The sequence below is a fragment of the Chiloscyllium punctatum genome, chromosome 11, assembly GCF_047496795.1.
Source record: "Chiloscyllium punctatum isolate Juve2018m chromosome 11, sChiPun1.3, whole genome shotgun sequence".
Taxonomy (NCBI): Eukaryota; Metazoa; Chordata; class Chondrichthyes; order Orectolobiformes; family Hemiscylliidae; genus Chiloscyllium; species Chiloscyllium punctatum.
The window spans coordinates 111,732,705-111,754,251 of record NC_092749.1 but is presented as its reverse complement, the minus strand read 5'-3'; the positions used below and the strand labels follow the sequence as shown (position 1 = coordinate 111,754,251).

At 38.9% G+C, this 21,547-nt stretch overlaps 1 protein-coding gene across 1 annotated transcript in view; it reads left to right on the top strand.

Annotated features, from left to right (window-relative positions):
* The window catches only part of aplf (aprataxin and PNKP like factor), a 65,941-nt gene extending 52,578 nt beyond the window's left edge, over positions 1–13,363 (top strand). The window contains exons 8-11 of the mRNA XM_072581532.1: positions 1,752–1,871; positions 3,379–3,425; positions 6,933–6,974; positions 9,087–13,363. Coding sequence (XP_072437633.1) covers positions 1,752–1,871; positions 3,379–3,425; positions 6,933–6,974; positions 9,087–9,286 — 409 coding nt within the window. The 3' untranslated portion in view covers positions 9,287–13,363. The remainder of the gene's footprint in view (positions 1–1,751; positions 1,872–3,378; positions 3,426–6,932; positions 6,975–9,086) is intronic.
* The last annotated feature ends 8,184 nt before the right edge of the window (positions 13,364–21,547 follow it).

Below are 21,547 nucleotides of genomic sequence, written 5' to 3'. Positions count from 1 at the left end.
AGCTTGCTGGACTGTCTCTGGTTTTAATGAATTTGTTGACATCGTTGCTGTTTTATTTGACCGTTCTAACCTACTTCACATAGCGAACAAACCTCAAACATAAAACCAGTTAATGAAATTTTTTTTTACTGATTTGTGTTTTAATGGCTGTGTGATGTATTCTGATTGAATAGTGACTCAGTTATAGATGCATTCTAGTTGGGATTATGAGTTCACCACATCTTTATGCAATTTGGTAATGTTTTCCCCTGCTAATGCCACTCCTAAATATGCTGCATTGACCAAGGATTTACCATGGTTAGAAGTGTGCATGCTCTTGCTATCCAATTCAAATCACAACATGGAACTATCAACTTAAAATATTTAGCAAATTGATTTTCCATGTTTCGCAAAAGCAGCACATTTCTCTCTCCTTTGCTTGCAGTCTTGTGGAAGACACTTGCTGTGGACTATATCATGTATCAAGGACCTGTGGGTGGAGCCTTTTAATGCAGGGTGGTTGTTGGGCTGCAACCAACTCACAATCTTGGCTGAGCAGGAGAGGCATACAACTTTGCAACAGAATGTGACCAAGTCCCAGAGTGAGACTTAAACACTGAGCTGGCTTAGAGTTAATTACAATAGTCATTGAGCCAAAGACCTCTCTCTGTGTCACATTTAGAAGCATTCACATTAGTGTAAATATTGCTAATTCTAGCTATATCTATGGCTTTTATTATTGTGTAACATAATAAGTATTTTGACATTTTCACATTATAAAGCTGCCGTCTCCTTAGAGACTGACAGTGTTTAAAAATTATATTTCTGTTTTGTTACCTGAAAGAATGACCTGACTAGATTCCAAGTTGTAAAGTTTTTACTGTAACAAATTATTGAAGAACTGCTATTGACTAAACACTTTTTTCATTTAGCAGTGACTAATTCTTTAACTACAGCCGTTCCCCTGTATATTCATCAGATATCACATTGTCCAAAGAATTACAATCATCTTGGGAAACAGTCCACAGTTGCTACAGTTTCCAGTAGGTTTCCGTAATCACACTTCATTGTGTAGTAACTTTTAGGTGACTGTCTCTAAGTGCTGTCCTTTGTTTTCAGAGAGTTTCTTAAATCACCCCGGCAGTCAGGCCAATTCTGATGATGTGTTTCTCTGGACATGCCAGAGCAAACCACCTGGAATCTCTAAACTGTTGCAGGATGCACCCCATAGACTAGACTCTGCCATTCTCCTGCATCTGGCTATGGTGTTCCATATAGCCAGTAGCCATTTCTTTCTGCTGACCATACAGACCTTTATTTGTCACATAGCTATTTTTGACAACAGGTTGCAGGCTGCCTTTGTTTTCTTCTCCATAACAATGAGAAACTCATTTACCTCATTTCAAGTAGCAATGGACTGTTTTGACCTGAACTTCTATTTCACCTTAGAAGTAAAAGAATAATTCACAGCACAACTATTTACTATTTTTTTTCTAAGACTTTAGGAAAACCAGTCTGCTCATTATAAACTGAAGAGACCGTCTCCAAGCTTAAATATGTTGCTGCATCTTCCAATTAAAACAATCTCTGCCTCCCTTTAAACTCTAGCAATGGAGCAGCTCATGCTTGCTGTCAGCTACCTGTAGAACAGATCAGTGACCCCCTTCATTTATCTTCATTTTGAAGATAAAGTTTCAGTTATAATGACCTAATAACTACATAATTGTAACACTTTTATTCTTACATGATGTATAAACTCACCTTTTCCTCAGGAAAAATCCATTGCATTTTCAAGAGTTGAGTCATCCTGGCGATCCTGATTACGAGGAGTTAGCAGGTGAGGAGGAAGATGATGACAAACCAGAGTGTCCTTTTGGTACTGCTTGCTATAGGTTAGTAATTTATGCTACAACAATTATTTTGCGGGGAGAGAAAAATTGTTGTATATTCGCTTCAATTTAAAGCTATTTTGATTTTAATAGATAAATTTCCTTAGGTCGCTTAATGGGTGAAAACCTCAGAATCCCCTAATACCATGAAACTGACAAGTCATGTGGAAAATTCAATCCTATTGAAGTTATGTTTTATTAATTGTTGATTTAACTTAGATTTATAAACTTTTCAAAATAAGGGCAACCCAGTCATCTTATTGCTACTCTGAATCCTATCTTGTTAAGATACAGGTGAAAATGTTCTGTGCATTCCCACCCATCCTTGAGTTGTGCAATTCACATTTAAGTGCAGTTAATACTTAACACCACTTTGCGGGTGCCAAGCACTTAAGTGATTTGATGGATGGGTTTTATTTTAACAGTGGCCATGTCCCTTTCTCCTAGCCCAGTGATGAAGTTAACAGTTATTGCTATGAAAAGACTGTGTTCTTTCTGTAGAAATGGCAGTTTGAAGACAATTATTTTATACCTGCATGGTTGTTATTTGCTCCGTAATGTTTACAGAACATAATGAATATACTTGACCACCTTCAAAGGCACCTATCTACTATAACATACAAAGTAAAATTAAAACAAATTCCTAGAAAGTGTTATTGAGGTGCTGAAATTAGTTTCATTCGTGCTGATTGACTTCAGCTTCAAAACTGACACCTTAACCAGTTCTACACACTTTATCAATGTATTCTGGTATCACACAGTATAGCTGCAAGGAATTGTGAAACTGTCACAGAGAAACATTACTTTTCAGAGATGAATTACATAAAAATATGATGTCAATTATAATTATAGGTCAATACTCTATGTTCTGTCCAGCCTGTCCCACACAGCTGCAGTAGGTTCCACATCTTGGTAAATACAGTTCACATGCTACCCATAAACCTTGTAATCTCTAAGGAGCGATGAAACAAAGGATGAAAATATTAGGCAATTTTGGAAACAGTCTCTCTCAAATTCTTCCACAATTCACCTAGAGAATCAAACTGGACTAGGTGGATGTCGCTCTGAACTTGAGTTCCCTAAAGTACCTCACTTTTGTAAGAGGTGATGTGTGCCCCGTTATGCTCATTGTTTTTTCAATATTTTATAACCTAGCTTTCCTCTAGGTGGCATCTGCAAAAATAGTACCTTTGTTGATCTCCATGTGAATGGAGAGCTGAATATTAAAGCCCTCGATGTAGGCAATTTGGGTGAGATTGGAACCTATGGGACTTTCACCCAACAGAAATAAAATGCCTTCAGAATAGAATTGGAAATAAAATTGTTAAACATGGTGAATGTTTTAAGGCAAAACTGGAAAAGTGTAGCCAGTGAATATTTCTGATCACTCCACTGTCCTGTTTAAATAATCCTACTACCATTTGTAAAGGCTAATAGAATGAAGCATGTTAGCAGTTTAGGGCATATATTGTGTTTAATTAATAAATTAACGTGTTTCATTTCTTTACAGGAAGAATCCCCAACACAAGAAGGAGTACAAGCACACGCAACCTCCAGGTATTGATTTCAGTATCCATAAAGTTTAATTGATATCTTGGTTTTGTTATACATTTTCTCTAACTACAGAAGTTTATAATAAATTTGATTCTGCTTTCATCTATATCCCTATCATTTTTCACACAAACATAAATGGTAATTTTTCAAAGTATTTTAAATGTTTTTAAAGTTTTTCTTTACTTTGAGTTGGACATTTCAAACATCAACATGCTGGAAATAATGAGTAGATTATATCAACAAGTTAACAAATAACAAGGATGACTTTTATTTCACGTTTTCCAACTCCAGGTATAACATTAGGTTTAATTGTACCTTCTGATAATTGATGTGCAATCTTTGTTTGAACTTGTCAGTTCTTCCATGAAAACTTCCATGGAAGGAGCCCTTATGATTCACTGATGACATAAAACAAAACTTTGGGCAAGAAACTTCATAAAGCCAAAATACAAAGGGGATCTGGGAGTGCTAGTCCAGGATTCTTTGCAGGTTGAGTCCATGGTTAAGAAAGCAAATGTAATATCATTTATCTCAAGAGGGTTGGAAGATAAAAGCAGCGATGTGCTTCTGAGACTTTATAAAGCTCTAGTTAGGCTCCATTTAGAATATGGTGTCCAATTTTGGGCCCCACACCTCAGGAAGAACATATTGGCACTGGTGTGTGTCCAACAGAGATTCACATGGATGATCCCTGGAATGGTGGGACTAACATAGGATGAATGGCTGAGGATCCTGGGATTGTATTCATTAGAGTTTAGAAGGTTGAGGGGAGATCTAATAGAAACTTACAAGATAATGCATGGCTTAGAAAGGGTGGACGTTGGGAATTTGTTTCCATTAGGCGGGGAGACTAGGACCCGTGGGCATAGCCTTAGCATTAGAGGGGGTCAATTTAGAACGGAAATGAGGAGACATTTCTTCAGCCAGAGAGTGGCAAGCCTATGGAATTCATTGCCACGGTGTGCAGTGGAGGCTGGCAAGTTAAATGTCTTCAAGGCAGAGATTGATAAATTCTTGACCTTGCAAGGAACAGAACTATATTAGAGTGCGGGTAAGTGGCATTGAATGGCTTTACTTCCACTCCTGTGTCTTATAGATACTCCTTTATGATACAGCAATTTCAGAAAGTAGTAAATGACTTAGTGCCATGAAAAGCAATCACCTTTTTTTTAGTGTAATGACAAATCTAGGTCAACTTGACCTGAATTTCAAATGTAAATAATGTTATAGCAAATGATTTCGTAACCAGTACCTCTTAGACCAGGAATGTGCCAGTTGACAAATATTCTACTTGCTCAAGAGGACCGCATGGTCAACGTAAAAACACAGACTAAATAATAGAAATGTGATGCAAGAGGATGCACATCACTGTTATACATTGCTTACACCATAAAGCACTTAAATAATACAAGCTTACCTTAAATAAAGCTTACCCGCAGAATGCCTTCTCACTCTCGCCTTCAACTGACCACTCGACATTGCGGAGGTTGCAATAATACAGTAAACTTCCAGTATTTTAGATATGTAATTTTTGCTGGTTTATCAAGAGTGCCACTTCATAAGGTGCCAGTTATAACAAAGTTTTCTATGCCATCATAAAAGTCCACAATTCCATTTCTCTGTTAACTGTTATTCATGCATGGATGAAACATAGTCATCTGTGGATTCCATGGATTGCACTGTATTTAATTCTGCCCTGGTGGATTCTGCCTACAATGGGCTCTGTGTGATCAGTTCTGTATTGCACTCTTGAGAATACTGTACTTAGCCAGACTGTTCTCACTCTGATTCTGTGGCACTTCTACCTCCGCCTTATATGAGTGCGACTTAAGATGTTGAATCTTAGGAGTTCTGGTGAACTCTTTATTTAAATACTGAAACAGAGAATACTGATTACACATCTAAAATATAGTTCTGTTCCTTTTGTCTTTGGATCCCAAAAGCATGTCTCTGTCTGATATCAGAATTGCATCATCATCTGCGTTGTCACATTCATTCCCAATAAACTTTAATTCAGTTCTAGCTTCCATTTTAAGTCAAGATAGATAGAAGTACCTTTCTTTGATTCATTTATTGCATAGTATGGTTGAGCAAAATAGATATAAATCATAGTTTCACTTGCAGTTTATAAGTAAGTGTGTGCTTTGTTCTAAGAGAATGGTAAGTAAAATTACCAGCGCTACGATATAGACCGATGTGCATCTAAGAGACATGTAAATATTTATGATTAAGATGTTATAAAGATTAATTTGATGCTGAGCAGTGAATGGAATATCTCTCTGGAGAAGCGGAAGCCTTTTTCTTTTCTTTCAAGCACTCCCGGTCAGGATTCAACACAGTCAGGCTAAGCTTATCACAGCCATATGGAGAGTATTTCTTCAACGAGGTGACTTAACCTCGGGTTCAGAATAGCAGTCTGTACCACGTCAATCACTTCTTTTTTTCCCCATTTCTCACTATCCCCTTTACGCACTGTTCACTTTTACACTTTCGGTGAGGGAGATGGCAGGTTGCTGCCACGTAAGAACCAGTGCTGTAATTTGTGCCCGGGGCTAAAGTTGTTGTCTCAAGACTGTTGAAACCCATTTCATATCAGAGGAACCTTGATTATTGAAAGGACACAGGCGGGAGTATTTCGCTCGGTTAATCGAATACCGGATAACATAGTTAGCCATGCATTGGGACCTTGCAATCTTGTTCGGATGATCCGAAGTTCGGTTAATCAAATGCTGGATAATCGTGGTTCCTGTGTAAATGCTCAAGGCCAGCAGAGATTAATGAAAATGAAAAATGCTGGAGATCACAGCGTGCCAAGCAGCATCTGTGGAGAGAGAGCAAGCTAATGTTTCGAGTCTAGATGAAACTTCATCAGAACTGATGTGTGGAGGGATCAGTGTATATGTGGAAGTTGTGGGGTGGTGGGGTGGTGAGGGGAGGTGGGGAGCAGGGAGGCAAAGCTGTGGAGTGCTAGGGGAGAAAGGGTCCTGATCAGGCAGATTAAGTGATCGGAATGTGGGAATTGCAGAACAAATGGTGTGTCTAACTGTCAGACTGGAAAGAACAACCAGTTTCACTCCACATTTCTCCCCTTCTTACCCCCCATTGCTGCTCCCTCCAGCTTGTGTTCTCTCCATGGACACTGCCTGACCCACTGTGATCTCCAGCACTTTGTTTTCAGTACCAATTCCAGCATCTGCAATAATTTGCTCCTATAGCAGAGAGAAGTTTTTTTCTTCAGTGGAAAGTTCAAACCAAGGCTCTAAAGATGAATTAATAGTAAGCATAACCCATTGTGGTACCAGTTCTTGCATGTGTTTGTAAACAAAACCATTATAGTCAGTCATAAATGAATGTGATTTCTGCATTAACTAGTGACATCACCTTATCACCTGCAAAAATAGTTATTTACTTCAGACTGGTTGAATTTTGTGCAAGAATTCAGATTGCTGTAATTTGTCATTTATAATCATGTTATTTGGGTTTTCTTATTTGATAACATTATAATTTTAGAAAGTGAATTCAGAAGACCAAAGAGGAAAGGGTCTCAAAAAGGTAAGAGTTTTTTAAAAATCACACTTAGATTGTCATTCTTCAACCAGTGCAATCAAAATTTGTCATTTGCCTCATTTGTGGATATCTGATTCCAGATCCACTGCAATGTGGTTGTACTCAATAGGCCTCTGAAATAGCCTATCAAGGTTCTCAGTTAAAGGTGTTGTTACGGTCAGGCGATATTGTCGCCTTGTCAGCAATATCCACATCTCATAATGGCATACATTTTTAAAACTGGCTTATGAAGAACGACGTTCAGCTTTAGACACAGTATTAGAATTACGGCATTGCTTCAAAGAGTTAAATTATGAGGATAGGTTGCATAAAATAGTTGGTCCATAGTTGAAAGATGATGACAATAATAAAAGGAGTCAAGATTTAGACTTAATGAAGAGAAGCTATTTTATTCACCTAAGGAAATTCAGAACAAAAGTGTACAGTCTTCAAAATTGTAACCAATAACAAATGAAATTTGAGCCCTTTATCATAAAAAAGGGGTACTAGAAATGTGGAGATTTTTCACTCTAAAAGGCCGTGGAAACTTTTTTGATTTAAATCGTCATACGACATTAATCATAGACATGCCATTACTATCAGTGTTCAGACAAAGGGATTAGAAAAGCCAATAGTTAAGGTATCTTATTCGAATAATAATGGACAAGTCTAGAGATGTTATGCTGAGAGCTTACAATGTTCCAATCAGTTCACATTTGTGTTCAGTTTTTGTTACAGAAAATTGGTGTTCTTGGATTAGATAGGCAATGGAACAGAACAGTATGTTTGATTGTATACGGTGATCTTGTTATTAAAGAGCCCAATTAACGTATACCCACATTCTTAGCTTGACATTTGATGTGGAAGCTGAAAATGTGTTGCTGGAAAAGCGCAGCAGGTCAGGCAGCGTCCAAGGAGCAGGAGAATTGACGTTTCGGGCATGAGCCCTTCTTCAGGAATTTGATGTGGAAGAAGGACCCCGAAACATTAAATAGAGTTAAAAGTGAAAGCGAAACCAACATTGGATAAAATGACATTCTTTGTTTGGTAGACTGCACAACATTCAATGTGAATTTTGTGTTTACTTAATACGCAGTTTGGTGAAATAATGGCAGAAGTTATATACAAAGAGAAAAATCTTGTATCTGTCAAATACCCTTATTCATGATTTATCTAATATAATGTGCTTAAATTTCTAATAGTTGTCTCAGACATCCTGTGTATTGATGAATATATCTTTTAATTCTGCATAAATATTAAGTTCAATAATTTGACCTCCTAAACCTACCATGGCATCAGACTTCCAACATCTGTAGTTTTTTTTTGCTTTTGTATTAATATACCTGCCTGTTTTCAAGACCAAAGTCTACAGCATTTTGTTTAACGTGAGGGCATCAAAAGATTCTGATCAAATAGTGGGTAAAGGGAGTTGACATTCCGAGTGGTTAAAACCTAACTGAATGACAAATCGGGCTCAAGGAGCTGAACGGTTCATTTATGTGTCCCCATTTTGTAAATAATTTTTAATGTCCACTAGAAAGTAACATATATGCATGTAACTCAGTTAGGATCAGTTGCCAAGCAACATGTCTTATCTAAATCCTCAATTATTCTAATATATCTCCATACACAGCATTGTCAATTCATATTGGGAAATAGAAAACAGGCATACATCTGAATCCAACAAACACTTCAAGATTTGAAGCTATGAGCAGAATTATCTAAGAAATATTACAATTCCACACTGCAAACAGAAGCAAGCTTAAGACCAAGTTGGATTAATGTTGTCAAATAGGAGCTCATCATTCCCCTCTACTGCAATGGTATAACTCTTGATATGTAGTGAATGCTCTGTTGTGGAACTAATATGTGCCAATAATTCTGGATTAGTGATGCTGGAAGAGCACAGCAGTTCAGGCAGCATCCAAGTAGCTTTGAAATCGACGTTTCGGGCAAGGCTTTTGCCCGAAACGTCGATTTCGAAGCTACTTGGATGCTGCCTGAACTGCTGTGCTCTTCCAGCATCACTCATCCAGAATCTGGTTTCCAGCATCTGCAGTCATTGTTTTTACCTCATGTGCCAATAATTGTCAATCTCAAATGTTTTTCTTCTGCCAGATAAAAGAGGTCTGAATGGTGAGAGTGATGATGATGGTGAACCTAACCAGTATGACCTGAATGATAGCTTTATTGACGATGAAGAGGAGGATCTGGAACCAACTGATGAGGATTCTGATTGGGAGCCAAGTTCAGATAGTGATGAAGATATTGAAACACTAACAAAAGAAGCTAATAGATTTGTAAGAAATAAAAAATGAAACTTGTTTTTTGTACCTTTCACCTTGGAGCACTGAGCGAATCTGTTTTCTTTCTGATTGCACTAGCACTGACGTTTATTGGCTTGAATTAACTTTTTATGTTCAGAATCACATGACTGCCCTCTTGTTACTAATTCATATCTAGGTTTGAATCATCTGTCACTTTAAAATTATTAGTTCACTGAGTTCTGGAAATGGAATTTGAGCCTTTTCAGTGTCTGCTTTGATGGATAGTTAGGGGAAGGACATAAAGTTTTCAGAATTTTGCTTGTTGCTAGATAAGCATTAAGGAGTGATATTTCAGTTTATTGTTACCATTGTACTAGTGAAAACAAGGGGATTATTTTTGGGCTTTTTAGTCGTCCTAGCAAGCTACATGTGCTAGCACAAGAGTCCTCCGGTTTTGGCAACTTCAGTGCAAAGTCTAGTTTTGTCTTTCATTTAAAGAGGACCTCAATGACAGGTCAGGAAAGAGCCAAACATAAAGCAGTTTTGAAGTTTTACTGTGGAGTTAGTGTCCACATTTGTCAACTGATTCAAGCATGCCCCACTGGAATTAAGTTCAACTACTGAGTAAAATTTGCAAAACATCTCTGGTTTGTACTAGAGAGGCAGTGAAGAATATACGTTTTTTGGCCAGAGTGCACATTGTTTTTGAATGCCTAATACCTCCTTAGGTGTGCATTTTTACAGCAACCAGTCTGTTTGAGTTCAGATGTAAAGCAATAAAACAAATTTAAAGAAAAAAAATCTATGTGACTGACTTCAAAGTTCTGATTTGATTACAGAAATGCCCACAAATTGCTCTGGTGTCAATGGAATTCCTGGAATCTGAAAGGGATGTCTAGGCTTATCTGGCTGAACTGCTTCAGATTGGAGTGGTGCACTAATGCATTGAGGTGTCTAATGCTAATTTCAACTTCTGATTTTGGTAACCATCCTTCCTCTATGGTTGGTGTGGGTCTGACTACCTCATTCCTGATGAAGGGCTTATGCCTGATTCTCTTGCTCCTCAGATGCTGCCTGACCTGCTGTGCTTTTCCTGCACCACACACTCTCAACTCTGATCTCCAGCATCTGCAGTCCTCACTTTCTCCTTGACTACCTAACCACCAAGGTGACTCTGAAACTAACCTCTGTGGGTTCTCTGCAGTGTGCACTCAATATAAGGGGCTTTTAGCACTCCTCCTTCTATTCCCCCCAGTAATAGAATTCCTGTTGATCACCAGCTGGATGTGCATTTGTAACAGTACTGCTACTGAAGAGAAGGCTGATGCTGATGATGGTCCTATAGATTAATAGGGTTTTAAAACTGATGTCAAAATTAGAGTGATGTTGGAAAAGCACAGCAGGTCAGGCAGCATCCAAGGTGCAGGAAAGTTGTCGTTTCGGGCAAAAGCCATTCATCAGGTTTTAAAACTGATGGAAAGGTGAATGCCATTGTTCGTGTTGAATGGACTTAGATCTGGGAAGTCGCTATAAATGCTGAGTTTTGCATAGCAATGGATAGAAATGTATTAATTTAAAAATGTTTCCAAATTCAACTTTCTTTATGGATTTGGTGAATATCCCAGTGAAATAACACTTTCAGAGTCCCTTCCTGTCTATCTCCCCAGTAAATCTGGCAATTTCCTTCTACGTGGCAAGGCTCTTTAGTTGTCAGCAGTGGTATGGTGAGAAAGTCAAAGTGAAATCTTGTCTTGGTGTGACGTGCTCATGGCCATTATTTAAAAGCAGTATCGTTGATTGCAGTTGAATTTCTCTGTAATGTGCACTGCTTCTAGATAAACCAAAAATAGGTTAAAATCATAACATCTTTTTACCTTGTAGGTTGGATATATATTTGAAATAATTATTTTTATAATGTTGAATTTTGTTTAAATGAAGCTGGCTTGGAAAATAATTGGTGTACAGATTTGTCAATACAGTATGCACTTAATGTTTTTGGTAATATGGAAATGATTATTGCTAAAGAAAGACATTTTGCCAAAACGTTTCAATTTGCATTCATCAGGGCAATTTGCAAGCAGTGTCAGACATCATTAACATGTCAACCAATCAGAGCCCACTTACCAACCAGTCTGTATTCTCCTCCTGTACAGTATGTGGTGTTCTTCCTGTTGAATTGGTATTCTTGCTAATTATCCTGAATAATGCAGGGCAAAAAAAAAACTTCAACAAAACATCATTTTCAGCTATGTACAAATTGTCTTGCTATTTTGAGTTGCTGTGTTGGCTCACTTCATATTTTAAATTTGTTATATGAGGATGTGGTGGCTCATTGGCAACTACTAAAATATCTACAATACTTGTGATTACTGAGACACAGTAACTGCTACAACCATCAGAGATACAATCATTCAAAATAACTTCTGAATTTCTCATCTTGCACTAACTTTTAGAATTAGACTTAAAATTTTTTAGTTTAAATGGCACAATCCACAACAGAGTTATTGCATTTAGCTATTAATGTGTCTTTTAATGCTTCCGTTAAAGATTTTAATTAAAAGTCTTGGTCTTTCCCAGAAATGTAAATTTGGAATGAATATTTTTGCCAAGAGCTTCTTCCCAAATATCTCACCTTGCCTTAGGAAGAATTGTGCTCACAGAATATTATTCTCGGCTTGCAGAATTTTCTATTTCGAAACTTCAAATTTTGAAATCTGAAAAATATTCAGCACGTTCATTGAAATAAAATTTGTATTGTTTTTTTTTGGAGAAAAGGAATTAAAATTATGCCCCCTCGTGATTGACCCTTCAAAAAGGGAGCCACTGCTTTCTATCCACCTTATCCATGCCCCTTGTAATTTTATACCTCTCAGACAAGTGCCTCCTTAGCCGCCTTTGCTCTGAAGAAAGCAACATGACCTGCCTGCTCTTGTGATCCCTGTCATGAATGATGGAATGTCCCATGTGCCGCTTTAGCCACCCTACCAACTTTTTTTTTTAACAGCCTTCAGGGATCTGTGGGCAAACAACTCAAGATTCCTTTTTCCTCTGAGCATCTAGTAACCTACCATTTATAGAATCACAGAGTCCATACAGTGTGGAAACAGGCCCTTTGCCCCAACAAGTCCACACTGACCCTCCAAAGAGAAACCCACCCAGACCCATTCCTCTACATTTACCCCTGACTAATGCACCAAACGTGCACATCCCCACATCCCTGTAGACTATGGGCAATTTAACATGGCCAATTTACCTAACCTGCACATCTTTGGAGTGTGGGAGAGTGTGCAAACTCCACACAGCAGTCATCTGAGGCTGGAATCGAACCTGGGTCCCTGGCACTGTGAGGCAGCAGGGCCAACAACTGAGCCACCGTGCACCCCTTGTCTTAAATAAAGAGATCAAAACTAGGCACAATCCTCCAAGTATTACTAATACCCAGTAGAGCTTTAGAAACACTGATTTAATTCCTCTTGTAATAAACATCAAGATTTCACTAGCCACCTTAGTCACCTGCAGTACCTACGTATAAATTTTCTGTGATTGCATCTGTTTTTAGTGTTTTGCTCTATTAACATTCAAAATGATATTTGACTAAGAGCACACATGAATATGGTGTTAGATCATAAGGTAAAAGTGGGGACTGCAGATGCTGGAAACCAGAGTCTAGATCAGAGTGGTGCTGGAAAAGCACAGCAGGTCAGGAATGGATTCCTGATGAAGGGCTTTTGCCCAAAACATCGATTTTCCTGCTCCTCGGATGCTGCCTGACCTGCTGTGCTTTTCCAGCACCACTCTAATCTAGACTGTTAGATCATAAGGAATAGGAGCAAGAGTAGATCATATAAGCCTCTTGAGCCTGTTTTGCCGTTCTCTTAAGATCATGTCTAATCTACATCTAATGACTGGATTTAAAGGGCAATTCTGGTGACCTATGAAAATTGGCAGATTGAATCAAAGGCATTAGAGTTAAATGGAAGACATACAAGAGAAGATTGGTTATGAATAGTGTAATGAATCTGAAGCATTAAATGAATCTTTAGATCTATACGTGTGGCCTACAGAAAATAAATGTTTCTTTTCTAATGGATATAACAGAAGAATTCAAATAAATATGCTTAATCTATTTTTCAGATGCTAATGCATTTATATTTGGTATTCATGAACTACATAATTAGGAGGCTGAAGGCCAAATCAGTTTGGTGTAATGGTTGAAATGATAAGTGTAATAATTTTTAGATGCATAAATGATTGAAGTGTCCATTAGGATAGAGACTGATTAGTTGACACATTCACCTATCTTGTTACCTGTAGGAGTTTCGTTGGGATGTTTCATTATTCTAAGATCGTAATACTGAACAAGTCATATCCCAGAATACTCAAAAAGCGCGGTCTGCAGGCAGTCAATCCATGTAATATTTTATAAATTCCACTTTGCAAATAGAACTAGTCTGACTCAAGATTAGGATATAGCCAGACTCTAACCTCACACCTTTTAATGCATTCATTGTCTGAGCTGAGATGTCACTTTTTTTATAAAACAAGTTATCTCAGGAATGTGACTTAAAAGAAGTTCTGGGATTTACATATTAATGAACTGAAACCTGCAACCCATTATTAACAGCAAGCTAGATTTGTTCAATACATAATTTCAGTTGCATGACACTGTGATCTTTTGCTATAAATTCTGTGTCGTATGATCCTGCTCCACAGCTACCTGATGAAGGAGCAGCGCTGCGAAAGCTTGTGCTTCCAAGTAAACCTGTAGGACAGTAACCTGGTGTTGTGATTTTTAGCATTAAATACTATATCAATGTGATAGAAAGATCTTAATGTGAACTGCAAAACAAAGTTTCAAGCTATTTCCCAACATTATCCTTTTCAAGATGCTTAATTTCAGAGAAGTATGCTTGTGTGTCAACTATTTAATGTTTTTACTCAACTGCTTAATTCCTTTCCAATTCTATTGCCATGAACTTTTCACAATTCTGATGGCCAAAACTTTCTCTGTTCTAACTAATTGAAGAATTTTATACAAACTCTCCTGGTTTGGAAGCTCCACAAACAGACAACCCTTCAGCTAGAATGACTGGTTCCCCTCTTCAGAGAAAACTATTGTCCCTTCTGAACCAAACTCTCGATTCTACTGAGCTGCTGGGGGAAAAGAAAGTTCTCTCTTCTGAAATAAGTGAAAAACCAAACACAGCGTCAAAATTAATAAAGGAACTCCAATGTAAAAAATGCACCTCAAAAAAGAATTATAATTCTTTTAGCCTTTTAATAGTTGCCTGTGGATTTAATTGTAGCCAAACTGAGAAATACCAAGCTCACTGGAACTGCAAATGGACAATATACAAATTTTAAAGCAAAATAAGATCATTCAGCTCTTTGAGCCCTATTCTATCATGCTGCAAGACCATAACTGAGTTGATTACTCCACATTCCCACTTACTGATAACCTTTCACCCCCTTATCAAAATCTAGCTACATCTGCCTCAAAATATTCAAGTTGTCAGCTTCCAATGGCTTTTGTGTAGGAGAGTTCCAAAGAGACACTAACCTCTGTGAGAGAATTTCTCCCTCTCTGCCTTTCATTTCTCCCTCTCATTTTGAAACAGTGACCACCAGTACAGGAGTTCATCAGTTCTAAAACTGTTTCATCTTATGTCAGTGTTTTGTGACATTTGAATGGACCTCTGCCTCTGTTTCAGGGAGGTTTATCAGTCATTATACCGATAAAGTCTACCGATAAATCATACTCAGCAATAACATGGTGTCTTTATAGATGTGAACATTTTCTGGTTTCCCACTGCCTGTTGTGCTCCTGAAAAGTCAACTTTTATGACCAGATCATGCATTCGTTGATTTTTCAGGCCATGTTCAGGGACAAAATATTTCAACATATTTTCTCTATGCCATTTCTTGTACATTAACAACATTGTCATCGAAGTGTAACTCAAGTTGTTAATAACATCCTGCAGACTGGACAGGAAGTGTAACTCAATAGGAGATAATTGCTGTACCCCCCCCCAGTAATGACAATAAAATTGACCTCCCACACTACAGTTTCATGTCCCCACTAAATCTGAACTTTTGCTCTGTTGAATATTACTTCGGCTAGATTTTATGGCGTGTTTTTGTTTTAGTATTTTCAATTCTAGATTATTGCAATATTTACACTGGAGGACTTCAGTGAAAAACTGGGTAATCTTTCAGCTTGAAACTGACAGTGCTGTGCTTCCAAACTACTGAAAGCAGTCAGATTGCAGAATTTGAACGATTATTTACAAGTTCACCTCTTAACACCTATTAATGGTTCCCAAATGAAAAGCAAAAAAAAATTGGTTGACAGTGCAGAACAAGTTCCTCCCAGGACAGTTTGTTCTGGAGGCACTTAACAATATTTGCTTTTTGATTGTCATCTGACATAATTTCAACTGTTCACAGTTATTGGCGCTATGATATTTGTGTTGACAGACTCAAACAGAAAGAAAATCAACTCCAAATGTGTAAATTGTTCTGGGTTTCCAGTTTGGTTTGGAGCTCACTTCTCACAGTTGAAGCCAGTTTAATGATTTGGATCAGTGAGGGGTGACAACGCCATATGGAGTCACAAGCTAAATTTTGGCTTTGTGAGCTTCAAGGCAGCCATAGCCTCTGGACTTCTATGCATCCTCGCACTTACCTTGTTATTGTACAACTTCTCTCACTTATCCCCGTTTTTTTAAAAAAACCTCTGCTACATACACATATATGTCTGACATGGGGGTTGGTTGGTGGTGCAGACTGATATCAAAAGTGTGGGTTCAATCCCATGAGGTTATCATGAAAGATACTGCTTTTCAAACTCTTTCTCCCCTCACCTGAGGTGTGCTGATGCTAAGGTTAAGCCCACCACCAGTCCTCTCCAACCCCGCCCTGCTCCCCCCCCCTCCCAGTACCTGGCAGCTTTACCTTTACTATCTCTTGACTCTTCACTCCATTTACAAGGCCACAGACTCTGCTGGTAGCTGAATCTTCTACTTCTTACTCTGCCTTTCTCTCAGTTTCCCCATCTACCCATTAACATTTTCTTTTAATAGATATCTTTATTGAAAATTCAACATGTAAACGTGTAAAAACAAAGAAAATTTAAAATAAACCCCAAGTATAAACATTGATATACAATCAAATCTTAAATAAATAATAGCCAAAATCTATCAAACAGAAAAAAAAGAAATACCAAGAGGAAAACAAACCAAAACTCAACTTACTACTCATGTAACCTACAACTAACCAGAGTGTATGATTAAATCTCTTACATTATTCAAGAGAAAAAATAAACGATGGATAACACAGAAATTGAGTAGTGAGATACATGCTCGGAATGTGTTCACATCAGATCATAACAAAACCCGTATTCGTGCGGGATTCCTCTCCCAAGGAGCCCCGGACCAGCCAGGTTCATCCTCTCAATTAAATAAAGGCCCTTGTTAGGATAACCGAAATACCTATATTTGTGTATTTCAAGAAGGGCTGCCATATTTTGTGGAATAATTTGTTTTTTTTTGGTGCACCATATTTGTAAGGAAGTCAGGGGGAGTATATTCCAAAAGAATTCTGTGCCAATTCGAAAGTCCATGAGGGCCCTCAGCCACCCAGTTTACCAAAATGTTTTTCCTTGCACAGAAGGAGAGAATGGAAAATAATCTCTTCCCTGTCATAATTTCAGGTGTTCTTTATCCAATAAATATGTCTCCTAAAGGAGAGCTATATCATTCTTTCTTTCTTTCTTGAGGTTTGATACTATTGTCCTCCTTTTGATTGGTGAATTACTCCCCGTGACATTCCAGGTGCACCATTTAATAGACTGATTAACCATAATCATCGGGCAAGTTCGAGACCGCTCGAGAGAAGAAACCCTATCCAAAACATCCCGAGCATAGAGCATATAAAATTCACAAAAATAAAGGGTCTTTAGTACACTCAGATCAATATAATAAAAAAACTATTTCTAAATAAAAAAAATAAAACTTATTTAAACGGAGATCTTCCCCCTTGTTCCCAGGGGGCATCACTTCCTTTCCAAAAGCCCATCATAACCTCTCCCAACCAGTGCCCTACCCTTGACCCAGGCACCCCATGATAGGATAAAGAAAATTCAAATATACTACTGAGCTAGAATTAACAATGAGTTAAACCCCTCTCCCCACCCCCCGGAGATAATATTAAACAGTAAGGTAATGAAAGGAAAAAAAGGGGGCTAAACCGGGGGGGGGGGGAGGGCAAAACAACATCAATGAACTCTTACAATTTATCTAAGAGAGTTCAAAAATTCCTTGGCCTTCTCCAGCGATCCGAAGTTATACACGGACCCTTCATGGCTGAAGAGTAACATAGCTGGATAGCGCAAGGAGTACTGAATATTTAAGTCCCTTAAGCACTTCTTCGCTTCGTCAAATGCCTTCCTCTTTCAGACCAAAGCTGGGGAAAAGTCCTGAAATAACATAATCTTGGATCCTTTATAAATCATGGCTTGGGGATCTTTCCCAAGATTTCTGGAAACTTTCAAGAGCATCTGCCTCTCTTTGTAGCTCTGCAGCCAGAACAGGACCGGGCGGGGGGGTGGTTCGAGCCAGGCCCATGCACTGCAACCCAGTAGCCCCATTCCACCCTTACCTGGCCAGATCTAGCCTCCAGATTTAACAGCTGTGGAAGCCACTGCTCGAGGAACACTAAGCTGGCCTTCTTCCCGTTCAGGAAGGCCCAGCAAACGAATATTTTTTCGATGACCTTGGAGTGTGATTCTCTAAGGTCCAGACGTGCTGTTCGAGAGTCCAGACCCGATCCAAGGCTGATTCTGCAATGGCCTCGGAGGTCGTGGCCTTTAACGCCGCCCCTCTGACTCGGCGCTCGATTTCCTCGATGTCTTGGTCGTGCTTTTGTAGCGCGGCCAAGAGTGAGTCCCATCGGCTCTGAGACTCTTCAATGAAAGCATCGATCTTCACATCAAGTTTGGAGATTATTTCCACAAGGCTCGCCACTGTAGGTAAGTCCCCCGGGGTGGCTGGGGAGGGTGGGGGAGGGGCTCCTCCCTGCTGAGAACTGCAGGCTCCTTTCCCCCTAGTCATTTTTACAGGAGAGTAGACTGTTTAAATTTAGTACTGTGCAACTAACTACATTAAGTAAAAGCTATTTTAAATCATTTGGTAAGTGTGGTAGAGGCGGGTGGCCCACTTTGCACAAATCTTGGGAGGAGTACTATAGACTCAGACTTGCTAAGTCGCCGTCATCTTGGATCCCACATTAACACTGTTGATGCTTTGCATATACTGTCTGACTGGGCATTCACAACTCTCTGGGCTAGAGAATTCCATATCTTCATAACCATTTGAACAAAGAAAGGTCTCTTCCTAAACAGTTGACTTGAGACTGTGACCCTGTATTGTAGATTCCTCAGCCAGGAGGAAAATATTTTTTTCAGCGTCTCCCCTTTCAAACTCCTTTAAATATTTTGTTTCATTTGGATTACCACTACAGAGAATATAGACATCATTAACTCAAATTTATCTTGTGAGATCATCCTCTCATCCCAGGAACTAGTACAATCCCTCTCCAAGCCAAGAATGCATTCTATTAAGGAGACCAAAACAACATACAACTCTGGGTGTGGCCTCACTAATAGCTTGTATGATTGCTTCAAGCCCTTTGTAGCAAAGTTAACCTACTCTTTGCCTTTCTAATTGCTTGCTCTGCTTCATCTGAATGTAAATGTTTCCTCCTTTTTACACCTGTGATTCCTACCATCTACAAGGACAAGGGCAGCAGGTACATGGGAACATCACAACCTGCGCCCCTCCAAGCCACTCACCATCCTAACTTGGAAATATGTTGCTGTTCTTTCACTGTCACTGGGTTAAAATCCTGTTACTACTTTCCCTAACAAGATTGTGGTTGTCACTACACTCCAGGACTGCAATGGTAAAGAAGGCAGCTCACCACCACCTTCTCCAAAGGCACTAAGGAATGGGTAATAAATGCTGGTTCAGCCAAAGATGTCTATGTCTTTCCAGTATTGTATTTAAGGGCTGAAATGTTATGCTTGCACTGGATAAAGTTGAGTTCTTCCATTATCCTAGATACCTCAAATACATTACCCTGAAGTCAACATTGGTAGAATGAAGAAAGCTCCAGCTCTCCATGCGGATTGGGAACAAAAGGATTTCACTATCAATTGTGTAGATAGAATCATACGGCATGGAACCAGATCCTTCGGTCTAACCAGCTCACGCCGAACGTAATCCAAAACTAAACAAGTCCCACCTGCCTGCTCCTGGCTTTTATCTCTCTAAACCTTTCCTATTGATGTACTTATCCAAATGCGTTTTGAACGTTCAAATCCACCACTTCAATGATTTGCAGATATTACCCAATGGTGAGAATATCACAATTGGTATTATAGAAAAAAGATAGTTAACAGAGGTCAACTAGCAATTTGATGCACTCTAATTTGTCTTGAATTGCTTTCATATTACATCTTAATACCTTTTTAAGCATTTTGCAAATATTTGTGGTATAGGGCATGAACCTTTAAAGCTTTGTAGACTTTAAGATCGGCACTGGTAAATTAAAAATGGTCTGTCCTATTACACAATATTTATACAAATTATGTGACACATGACAGTCTAGCTTTGAGAGCTAATCATTCATACTCTCTCATCTAAGGTGCCAGCACTCAGACGAATATTTATATCTGACAGTGCCAGGCACCCGGGTTCAATTGCAGCCTCAGATGATTGCCAGTATAGAGTTTCCACGTTCTCCTTGTATCTGTGTGGGTTTCCTCCAGGTGCTCGTTTCCTCCCACAGTCCAAAGATGTGCAGCTTAGGTGGATTTGCTATGCTAACGTGCCTGTAATATTTAGGGATGTGCAGGCTGGGTGGGTTAGGAGAGAGTGGGATTGGGCAGACGATCTGGATGGCAGGGTCTTCGGAGGATCTCTTTGGAGGATCGATGTGGACTTTATGGGCCAAATGGCCTGTTTTCACACTACAGGGATTCTATCTATAAACATCAGTACCATTCCTCCAATGTGATCTATACACATTATTCTATTGTGCTGATTGCACTGGGGCCAGATTTTGGTTCACATCTTACATAGACAACAAGTACCAGTGTTTGCACAAAAGGTGATTTTGAAATAATTGCACCAAAGGGAATTTACAATATTGTGCAATATTGACAAAAGGAACAAAAGGGAGATGGGGAAGTTTTTTTTATGAGAAGTTAGCTGAAAGTGCAAGCTGGTTCAATGGTATTTTCTAAAAGAGAATTAGATGGGTTCTTGAAAAGGATAGAAAAGTTTGCAGGATTATGGGGAAAGAGCAGAAGTAGGATTAAACAGATAGCTTTTAAGGACCCAGCACAGGCATGATGAGTGAATCACTCCATGATTTGATCGTTTGTAGTTCATATATCAACTTATAATTGTACCTGTTGCTTTAAACTGTAGTAATCCTACACAGTTCATGACACATTAAACAACACCATGAGCCCTAATTAAATTCTTCATACATCATCCCTTCATTATAATTGATATACTCATTAAATCAAAGCCAATTTGATTTATGTGTCTCACATAAAGAAGGAGACTGCATTGTTAGTGGTAGAATTGTTTTCAAAAGTCCAGCTTTCTGTTAGCCATCACTCTTCCAGTTCTGTCCTTGGGCTGACAGTGCAGCAGTTTCAGAAAGTCACAGGAATGACGTGTGAACATACAAATGAGGAGCTGGCTCCACCATTCAATAAGATCATGGTGGATCTGAATACTTCACATTTCTGCCTGTCCTCTTCCCCCCAGCCCCAATAACCATTTAGCCCATTGCTTATTAAAGACCTATCCACCTGTACCTTAGAAATATTCAAAGACTTGGGGTAGAATCTTGTAGGTGTCTGAGCAACATAGTCTGTGGTGAGATTTGAGACAGAATCAGATGAGAATTTGGCTACACTAATCTTTACATTGGACATAGCTCACTCCACCTTCCATGATTTTGACAAGTGGCGTGGTGAGATTCTTCTTAGGCAGTGACGAACTGCCAATTAAAGGGGATAGTTGCTTGATAAACACCCTGATAACTGCCTGACTTGCCTCATTAACTTTCAGCTCCCTATCTGACCAAACTGGCTGGAGAAAACACGACGTGGAAGCCAGAAGCCAAGCATGGGTGGATTGAGCTTGCTGCTTGCTCTGAAGAATCTTCAGGTTGGACACCGGGCACCAACATCTCACATCTCCATGTCCACTGGCCAAATGCACCCTGTGTCCACAC